Source organism: Pygoscelis adeliae, unplaced genomic scaffold, assembly GCF_000699105.1.
Source record: "Pygoscelis adeliae isolate BGI_AS28 unplaced genomic scaffold, ASM69910v1 Scaffold728, whole genome shotgun sequence".
NCBI classification, from domain to species: domain Eukaryota; kingdom Metazoa; phylum Chordata; class Aves; order Sphenisciformes; family Spheniscidae; genus Pygoscelis; species Pygoscelis adeliae.
In genome coordinates, this window is record NW_008825337.1 from 159675 (window position 1) to 170414 (window position 10740).

A 10740-nucleotide genomic window follows, 5' to 3' on the forward strand; every position below is an offset into this window, starting at 1 on the left:
AAACCACTATACTTATTCACGCAAGACAAATCACTGTGTAATTAGGGGTTATGGGATGAGTACTGGTCACAGCGCAAGGCTGGAGAGATACGCAACAGGAAACCAATTTCTGGCAGAAACGCTTGGACAAACCTAGTAGTAGTTGAACCTAGTAGCAGAGGATGTAAAGAACAAAGCAAAGGAGATGGTGTCTGGGTTTGAAGCATAAGAGAAACTATGCATTTATAGTCAGTAACTGGACCCCAGAATTTTCAAGGCTTTCAGGGAGAAATGAATCGTGATGAAAACCGGCAGGAGAGCCACAAAAATGATCATCTTATACCAGGCATGGGAATTGAAGGCACCTACAAAGCTTTTATCGGAAAGAAGAGTTTTGAGCGATTCTGGAAACTGCTTCTAGAGTTGTGGAGCGATTTTGTAATTCATCCTGCTGCGTTTTCTGATCTGGATGGAAGCCTCCCTCTGGTGTACTGAACTTTGTTCTTGTGGTGTTTTACGTTCTTACAGACGTTTTGCTGATTACCTTCCATTTGGACTTGTGTTATTATCAGTCTCCCTTCTGTAAATATTTGGATTTTTTTTAAGAAGGCTCCATTTAGTAGACATTTTGTATTTATAGACAAAAATGCTTTTTCTACTTTTACAGGTTTTACTAGTTAGCAAACGATTTTTTACTGGCATATAAGAATTATTGCAAATGGAGTTTTCCTGGATGTATCTGCTGGTTTTATGGAAGGCGATGCCTTTTCCACATACTCTCCATGTTGCTGCGTAGAGGAATTCACTCCTGGCAGTTTTGAAGCACTGAAAGCATAAGATGGCAATAGTTTTTCTCTCCCCCAGGAGTTTTAAAGTGCTTTGCAGGAAAGGTCTCAAATTAAATTGTATTTAATGCTTGACATTTTTCCTTCTTCTTTTAAAGTTTTTCAGACACCTTGGAGATGGCGGACGATATGGCCATAGATATACCCCATATTTGGTTGTACCTAGCTGAGTTGGTGACCCCCATGTTAAAAGAAGGAGGAATCTCTATGAGAGAACTTATACAGTAAGCAATGCCGTTCTTTTCCAGTGTCGGTCGAGCTGAGCTATCTACTACGCTATAGTATTTTCACAGCGTGGTTCCCATCAGCAGATAAAAGACGAATAGTGTTAAAGGCTCAGCTTCTCATACGAGCTGATAAAAGGCTTGCTGCACATCATTCGGGACTTGCACCAGACAGAAAGCTGTGGTGGGAAGGGAGCTTGCTGCTCTGTAGTCACCGTTCAGGGGTGCAAGTTTTTATCCGTAAATCTACTTCAGTCCTGTTTGTTTCAGCTGAGCTAAAAACTACCCCAGCGTTGTACAGTCGGAGTCTGTGCAGAGCGCGCACTGAGGCTCTGAGAATGGGATTTGAAGAGAGCAAGGTATCGCACAGGAGTCTATGTCTCAGAGTGTGATAACTACCAACTGGGCATTGCCTTAAACGGGCACAGAACCTTGCCTGCAAGACTGGAAACTGTTTCCAGGACCAGAGTTTCTGTATTTTCTACGTGTCCTTATATATCTGGGGATTAACTAGAGGCCAACTGAATGGTTCTCTTTTCCTGTAAGTAATGTATTAAGAAAATAATAGCCTTTTCCCCAAAAAGGGTCCTGCTACCCGAATGCAGCATCCTACAAAAATGAGCGGATTCGACGTTACATAACAATAAAGTCTTTGTAATTAGCCCTGTTGTGGCAAGTGCACCGCATCACTGAACTCTGTTTTATTGGCAGCGCTAGCTAGACCAAATCCTTTATCCCCGGCAGAAGTTAAAGGTGATTTCCTGCCTCGGTTGGATCACTACCCCTTGCCTTGCATTCCAGGCTTGGAGCGCTGTTTTATGAGGATGAAACCGTCTTCAGACAATTCAAATTATAAGGAAAGATATCTGGTTTTCTTTCATTCTAGAGAATTTAGCAAACCTTTGCTTCCTGTGGGAAGAGCCGGCGTCTTGCTTGCTGAAATCTTGCACCTTCTATGCAAACAAATGGTAAGTGTCCGGGTGTGCCGTTCGCAGACAGGAGCTGGATGCAGCGAGTGCATGTTTGTGCGTGAAGCCTACACTTTTCCCACGTGAAGATATTTAGGGATGGGCCAGCCAGTCCAGATAACCCAGGAAACCTGCCTCTTCATCCCCAGTTTCAAACCAAGCCTTACCGAGGTTCCAAAGTAGTTTTTTTTTTTTTTTTTTTTTTTTTCTCTCATCACTTTTCCCTTTTGCAGGTACCTTTGCACCTGGCTTCTTCCAGAAGCTAGAGTGCTGAAATACTGCAAGAGGGACATTCTCAAGGTATTTCTGGGCTGACCAGAAGCAGCAAGTGCCGGAAATCTTGCGAGAGAGCTGTTCTTGCAGACCGGAGAGGTTCTGAGGGTTCGGATAAGCTTCAGATGGCCTCTCAGACTTCTGGGTGCTTATCCAAACTAAACCTGCCAACTCTTAAGATTCACCCATCACTAGGGGTAGTGACACCGTTTCACCCTGTAACTTCTAGAGCTTTCTTACACATCTCACAGTTGTGTGTCCAAACAGTTTGGTGGTTTCCCTATAATTGTCTCCATTTTTTGTCTCCCCCCCCCCAATCCAGCTAAATACTGCACTTTGGATAGCATCTATTTTAAACTCTGTAAAATCCCTCCCTTGCCTTTTTAATTTTTTTTTTTTTTAAAGCATGCATTCAAATAAGGTTGAGTGTTCCAGGAGCATTTCAGTCTAGCGGTGCAAATAGTGACTTTTTATTTATTTATTTTAGCCTTATGCTTGTTTGGACGGTTGACTCCCATTTATTTTTCCCTGTTCTTTGAAAGAAAAGCTGCCGTGCTCTGGGAGTTGAAGCACAGGCTTGGGTTTCTGTTTCTGCCACAGCTTTCCAATCTGACCTTGTCCAGGCCAATACTTGGACTTGGGTATTTCAATGTCATATCAGTTATCTAACCCAGATCCTGACGAATCGTAGCAGGAACTGTGCACAATTAGCTCTTAATGATCTGCATTGTAAACTTCAAATTGTAATCCGCTTTGTGAACTAAAAATCAGGCTGGTTTTATCGGTGCTTAACTTAGGCTACGCAGTGATCTCCCTTGTGCAGGCGCTGTAAGGTAAAGGTTTTTGAAAAGCACTTGGGTGAAAAGAGCTGGTTGTTACTAGTATTTTTATTCTTGTCAGAATTGTATATATGCCATCGTAGGCAGGATACCAAAAGGTCAGCGTGACATTAGAGGATGCGGAAGGTTGAACTGTATGTGCTGCAAACCTTGAGAAAAGCTCCTTTGCAATAAATTCTAGGAATTGAAGGGTGAACTTGGTATTATGTACCTGAATTTGAGGCTTGATCTCTGCACAGAAAACAGCCATGTAAATAATTTCTGAAAGTAGCTAATTTGCCAGTGCCTTAATGTCAAGGCAGGGGGAGAATGAGGCACAGAGAAAGTTAATGACAGAGTCAGGAGAAGAATCTAAGTCATCTAACTGCCCGCTCTGTGTCACGGCCGTGGGAAACTGCCTTGTTCAGATGTGTCACTTCTCGTAGGTAATCGCTGGCTGAAGTCGTTGCAAACCCCGCGTGTCACGTTATGCCTTGTTTATTACCCATCACTGTGGCGTTTGACCACCTGACAAGATGTGTATACCTGTGGCAGGGTTGTGTATATGATTTCTCTTGCACGGGGTTTCCAGACGTTTTCACTTCATTGCTAGGCATCTTGTTTGGTGGCTGAACGGTTCTTTACTTCTCCTGACACAGCTGCACCACTCCGGCTTGCGTAAGCTCCCCTGGTTGTCTCTCAAGTCTTTAAAATGAACAAAATTTATGTTTTAGAGCCATAAGAAAGTGGGAGCCTTATGGAGGGAGACTGGCCTCAGTTGGAAGGACTACTTACCCGAAGGGGAGGATGTACATACCTTTCTCATGGAACAAGTGAGTTCAGAGCAAGCATTTGCTTAATGATTTTGGCACGCTGATTTTTGGTCCCATGTCCCGTTTGTTCATCCTTTTCCATCCCAGTCCTATGTATAGTTGGGATGGGATGTGGGGTGAAGTGTCTCCCTCACCAAGTTGGGGTTAGATTATTTCGGCACCTCCTTTCTGAAACACTGGGAGGACGGGCTTGTCCCCTCCGATCCCAGGCACACATCTCCCGTCAGCTGGCTTCCTCTAGGAGATCTGTTTCTCCAACTGGGGGGAATGAACTCAAGAATGAGTTTTGCAGCAAGGACAGACGATCTGCAGAAGGGCCAGAATAAATGGTAGCAATTACTCACTCATCCCACCTTGCATTATGATCCTGGGGGGTTTCGCAACCGAGAGGAGCCAGGACTTGCCCTCCAGGACTGGAGGGCACCTTGCAGCTCTTGCTGGTGGTGCTCCTAAGGAAGAAGCTGGAGGTCTCCCTTCAGAGCTCCAAGCGATCCACTGCCCTGTTTTAGCACTTAGGAAGTGCTGCGCTGCAGGAAATGAAATGGATTACCAAGGCCTGGGGCTTGCTGAGGGGACTGTAGATCCTCTGTCACATTTTGCAATGAATTGGGGCGTTAGCTGCAATTTCTCTGAGCGAACGCCAGCTCTGGTAATTGCATTCCAGCTCCCCGTCGTTTTAGTTGAGCAACATGCACTTTATTTTGTGCACGCTCGTATTGCGCAGGGCTGGAGTTGCTCTGAGATGCCTGGCTGTCTTTGCTGGATAACGTAGTTCCCACGTGTTTGTAAAATGCTTTATAATCTTTGGAACAGAAGAAGTTTATAAATCGTTGTCATGATAACTTGGCAGTTGAAAGATGCCAGAAAGCAGAATTGAAGTGTAGCTTGCTGCCTCAATTTGGTATAACTCAACATAGGAAAGTATATTTAACTAATTCTCATCATCACCTCTGATGTTGCAGAAGTTGGACTTCACGGAGTCCGACTGTTCCAGTTCCTCAGAAGCACTTTCAGAGAAAGAACTCTCTGCGGAAGAGCTGAACAAGCAGCTAGAAAAACTCATTGTTGAGGACAAGGCGAATGATGAACAAATCTTTGACTGGGTAGAGGTACAAAGACTATTTTCACCCTCCCTGCACACAGTTCGTTAACTGCTTTCGTAAATGTTTTCTCATGTAAAGGAGCATCTCTGCAGGCTCCTCTCCCAGGCGCTAAGGGAGGCAGCTAGGCACTAAGCTCCTCCCTAGACACTAAGATGATTAGGTCTGTGCAAGCAACACTTCCAAAGAGTTAAAATCTAAAATATAATCAGTCAGTTATTTCAAAGTAAGCTTTAGGAAGAAAGAATTTTAGCCGTATTAACATACAACTGTGTAACTACCTTTTAACTACTGTAGACTTTTTGACTCCAAAAACACTGCTTCTGGCTACTTACTACATTTTAGACCGAGTACACTGCTACATTCTTTCTTCCCAAAACTTGGGATAAAAGCATCTCATTGCTTTTTACAACGTGACCTACCAAATTCCCCCTGCCGTGCTGCAGAAACATCCTGGGCGGTCACTGAGAGCACGTGTACCTTTCCCAGTGCGTTGGACCAGTAACTGCAGAAGAAAATAAAGAAAAAAGAAAAAACAGAAGCCCTGTCACCCCACTGATCTTTTGCCCTCTATCTCTGGCTGCATCCTTTAAGCTGGATCTTAAGTCTAGTGTCTGAAATGATACTCAACCTGATTCATTTAGATCTGTGCTTACAGCTAAATCTTGGTCAGCATCATTTCAGTTATTTCTGTTGCTGGAGCAATGTGTTAGAAATGTCGTTTTTCTGCTGCCGTTAGAGAAGTCGAGAGTGGAATGAAAGCAGCACTGAAAATCGGGGGACACCCACAGGCTCTTTGTAGTCTTGGACAAGTTACATAGCCATTCTCTGAATTTCTTCTACAAAGCAAACAAATCCCCACCCAAGGAGCATGCTGTAAAATTTGGTGAAAAAGCCTAAAACTCTGAGAAAATGCATAAGGGCGTTGTAAAAGCCAAGCGTTGTTGGTTTGGTTTGTTTCTCGGGACAAATGACTAGTTGTGGGAGTAGCTAAATGGTGTATCAATCGTATGAGAACTGTTGTTGCATGTTGACCTACCTGAGCTAGTTTCCAGAAGTGAATGGGAAAGCTGAATTTTTGCGGAGTGGTGAACTGGATTTCTGCCGCAGCAGCTTTTGCTGAACTTGAACTTGCTGCCAAATTCAGCAGTGGAGTTTGGAAATGGTTGCTCTCATGCAGCGGCGTGTTTTTAACCGGTCCATTTACTCTTGATTTCAGGCTAATCTAGATGAAAGCCAGATGAGTTCACCTACATTCCTTAGAGCTTTAATGACAGCAGTTTGTAAAGCAGCTATTATAGGTGAGTAACTTGCAATGTAAACGCCATAAAAACCAAACGTGCAAAGAATTATTTTACATTTTTCAGGTTTATATCACTTTTCCCTCCCCTGAGGCTGTTTTTTATCACACACTAAGACTTTTGCACCGCATTGAATTCTAGTGCTCGAGAGCGGGACGTCCGTTCCCCCTGCGACAGCCAGGCACTTTGCTGGTTGTGGCGTCCTCGAGGCCCTAGCGTGTCCCAGTGACCTTGCGTGAGCAGACGTTTCGGATGACTCTTGAGTAATGCCAGATCGTTCATTGATTTTTTTTTTTCTAGTGAAGGTGGAAATGCGCTAGACGTTATTAAGATAATTAGCATTTCCACTCCTGTGTCAGCAAGTACGTGTGGGCGCTCTACCATCGCAGATTGCCACGTGCGAGTTGGAAGCGTGGGTTGCAGAAGAGAAGCCAGCCTGCATCTCTGTCTTGTTAATAGTTTTATGTCCAAAGTTGCAATTTTGGAAAGACAGTTTATGTGGATTACTTGAATGTATGGCAGTCGGCTGGAAATGGAGGAAAGGGTGGGTTCCCAAGTCAGACGTGTGAGCCTCAGACCCTCAGGGGGGCTTGAATCAAGCGCTGCAGCCAGAAACATCTGGTCAGTTCACTTTGTTTTCTTTACCTTTACTGTTGGCATCTGGCAAGGCAAAAAATTGCGCTTGTAAAGCAGCCGGTTCTGCTCTTAGCTGTAAGAGTCACACTTGGTGGAGAGAAAGGTCTGAACTTCATCTTGTTGCGAGGGGGAAAGACAGCCCTGCTCCTTTCTTCTCCATGAGACCAGAACCCTTCTGATGCCACCTAGTGTTAATGGCGAAATGGCACAGGATTTGATGACAAATGTTTCAGGGTTCCCTGATGTGTATCAGGAACATCTTCTTCTGTTTTACGTTTTGACCTTGCCTCTGTGAGGGTTTTTTTCCTTTTGTTTTCAAAATATCACTTAATTGTGTTGCATGATCTACTTAAAAGCTGCTGAATAATTTATCCATCTTGCTGATGGACTTCGAATGCGTATTTTTTATATATTCCTGATTTCCTACGTCATGTGCAGCTTATGATTCTGTTTCTGCCTTAGTATTTTTAGAAAAAAAAGGTACAATTTTCTAAAAACCTTCTATATAAATGAAATTTTAGCCCTAGCCATTGTACGCACTTTGGACATCCAGTTGTCTGTGGAAACACAACGATTTGCACTGCAAAGTAAGGTTGTAATTCTTCTGCGTGTGTCAGCAGGCTGTTTAGGGCCAGGGTCGCTGCAGATACTGGTTAAATTTGGGGAACTGGAGGAACCAAGACTTCCAGAAAAAGCCATCGATCAGAAATACTTCCTGTTGTTTCTCATCCTCCTTTCTCTCCACGCTGTCCTGTATCTGTGATTTCTATTTGAATAAATAAAGGTGATAAAAGATCTGCCCCTGCTGCCATGTACCAAAGCTGACCCTGTTTTCTTCTCTTCCCTCAGCGGACTCTTCTAGCTTTCGTGTGGACGCTGCTGTTATCAAACAGAGAGTGCCGATCTTACTCAAGTACCTAGACTCAGACACGGAGAAGGAACTACAAGCACTTTATGCACTACAAGCATCAATAGTAAAACTTGATCAGCCTCCTAGTAAGTGTTGCTTCTGTGCTGGGGATTTGAACTCTGACAGCATAAGGAAAGGTTGTTTCTGCGAGAGTGAAGTCTAGTGGTAGGGACTGGAAGAGGATGTGCTTTTCCCTACCTTTGTACTTAGCAGATGAGAGAAAACAGCATACAGTGGTTTCTGCTTGTCCAGATTCCAGCTTTTAGAGCAGTGCAGGTCCCCAGATGCTTGGTCAGAGGCCGGCTCTTCTCTTGGGTGCTCCTGTAAGCAGCCATGCAGAAGGAAGGACAAACCTCTGTTGATAAAAAGAGAGAGGGGAGGGGAGGAAGAGCAGTAAAAAATAATCTGTTGAGTTTACAATACCTGGACGTGTGAGAGCACGAGGCGTTGTAATTGCATTGCTGCACCACAGATGTCTGTGGACTCGAAGGGAATCAAATGAGTTGGACAACTGATGAGTCTTGTCTCAGAGACACTGCAGAAAACTCTCGTTGGAAAAGAGGCGAGGGAGTTGCCCGAGAAGCAGGGATTCCCGGGGAGTCTGCAGCACAAAATCAAAGAGTGCCCAAAACCACCCGACTTGATGTTCCGTAGCTTTAAGGCGCTAGTTGTTCGTTACCCCTCCTGCTGAGCCACAGAAAATCGGGCCTTGGAGAGGAGCCAGGCTGCCAGGTTGCACGGTCCAGCGAGAGGAGGACAGGCTGCTGTGGATTCTGTTTGCCGGCCAATCCCTAGATAATACGTTCCCACGGCTGTTTTCCCAGCTTTCCCTTTTCTGCGGAGCATGTGTTATCCGATGGCATCAGAGGGACCTGTTTTCCCTCTCAGCTGTGTGTAACCAGCCAGGAAGCAATAACTCAATAAACAGACCTTCCTTTTACTTGTATCTGCATCTCTTGCATTAAAGGTCACGTTAATCCCCTTATCCGTAACCGTGTCTTTGTCTGCTGCCTTAAACTGTGCAGTACTAACAGCTGTTCTCTCCCGTTATTCCATTATTTCAGATTTGTTGCGGATGTTTTTTGATTGCCTGTATGACGAGGAGGTAATATCAGAGGATGCCTTCTACAAGTGGGAAAGCAGCAAGGACCCAGCGGAGCAGAACGGGAAAGGAGTAGCGCTAAAATCTGTCACAGCATTCTTCACGTGGCTACGGGAGGCCGAAGAGGAGTCAGAGGATAATTAAAACTTAAAATACAGAGGAAAAAAAAAAAAAAAGAAACAATTTAAGTATTTTTTTAAAAAGTTTCACGTCTTCGCCAATCACAGTGCAGCAAGGCCAATTCTCGCGCAGACCCCCCCTTCCCCCACACATGCACGAGTGGGAGAGGTAAAAATAGATAAACACAAAGGTGATCATGGAGGAAAAAAGGTACTTGAAAAAAAAAAAGTAAACTTCAAACCTGAGGGCGGGAGCACTAAACCAAAATACATGTATTATTTATAGAAAATATTTTCTGTTTTAATCTTTTTTTTCTTTTCTTTTTAAACAAGGACTCATGCTTACAAAAACACAAAGCGAAACAAATCTGTTTAGCAAAAAAAAAAAGTTGAAAACTTTTAATTTATTATTTTAAGGACTGCAAATGCCAGTGTAATTTTTAAATTTGCAGTTTCTGTAAACAAATTGTATAATAGAACAAAAGCAGAGAAATAAATTTCCCTCCCCTTCATATGCACCTCAGTTTTGTTTCAAAGCATGATAAATAGACAAAACTTTCAAGGGGGTTGGGGTAAGCTAGATGAGGAAGAGATCAATTTTTTTTTTTAATTGTCATCAGATTTTCCTGCCTGCCTCTCAGCTTGCTTCAGAAATTTAAAAAGAAAATAGTAATCAAAACGTACATAACCTTGGAACAGAAGGAAATGCATTTGAGAAAACCGCTGCGGACCAGAGTGCTCCGAAAATAACTCATTCAAAACAGTGCTACCCTGGGGAAAAAGTACTAGTGATACTTTCAGAACCTTTAGAGCAACTTTAAGGCTTGTAAATACATAGAACAAATATTTAAAAAAAGAAAAAAAGAAATTGACTCAATACTATTTCTTTTCACTTTCAAAATATAAAGAACAAAATAAAGACAAACATTGCAAGTTTAAAAGAAAGTAAAACGACTTCTCCTTTGACAGCTGCTGAATGTGTGCACCATCTCTGAGCGGTGCTGGCTTCCTTTTCATTGTGTAGATCCTCGGTTCCAAATTGTGTACATATAGTGTGTGTATGTATGTGTGTCTACCAAAAAAAGAGGGGTGAGAGCAATTGTTGTTTAAAAAAAAAAAAAAAAGAAAAAAAAAAAAGGGGGGTGCAGATTTTTTTTGGAACATATTTTAAACCAGCTATATGAAAAGATTACAAGTCAATTCTAATGAATAACTTGAAAGCAAATGTTGTTTAAAAAAAAAAAAAAAAGGAAAAAAAAAAAAGGGGGTTGCTGCTTGGGAGACCTTTTCTGCAGAGAGAACTTAATGGCCGATGAGCAGCTGGCTGGGCTGCTGTACCGTGTAGGTGCGTTTGGTTCCCAGCGCATTGCCACGAGGCTGGGAGACGACCTCGGGGCGGTCGGTGCCCGATCCCAGCTTGGTTTTTCCAGCCGTGCGGCCACGGTGTCTCTCTCGTGTGACTCGGATCAGTGGTGTCGTCCTGGGGACTTGGGACCCTGGTAGCTCCGGAGGTCGCAGCCGCTCGAGCAGAGAACCAACAGCCCTTCACCATGGCTTGTGCATCTGTTACTGCCCAGCTTCTGCCGCTGCCCTTCACATCTGCCGGTTGCCTTGCTGTGCCTAAGGAACCCA

General features: G+C 43.7%; 1 protein-coding gene across 2 annotated transcripts in view; it reads left to right on the forward strand.

Annotated features, from left to right (window-relative positions):
* The window catches only part of EIF4G3 (eukaryotic translation initiation factor 4 gamma, 3), a 106301-nt gene extending 96337 nt beyond the window's left edge, over positions 1-9964 (forward strand). For both annotated transcript variants that reach the window (XM_009330333.1, XM_009330332.1), the window contains 7 exons: positions 923-1048; positions 1935-2016; positions 3842-3940; positions 4903-5049; positions 6260-6341; positions 7827-7973; positions 8952-9964. In XM_009330333.1, coding sequence (XP_009328608.1) covers positions 923-1048; positions 1935-2016; positions 3842-3940; positions 4903-5049; positions 6260-6341; positions 7827-7973; positions 8952-9133 — 865 coding nt within the window. In that variant the 3' untranslated portion in view covers positions 9134-9964. The remainder of the gene's footprint in view (positions 1-922; positions 1049-1934; positions 2017-3841; positions 3941-4902; positions 5050-6259; positions 6342-7826; positions 7974-8951) is intronic.
* The last annotated feature ends 776 nt before the right edge of the window (positions 9965-10740 follow it).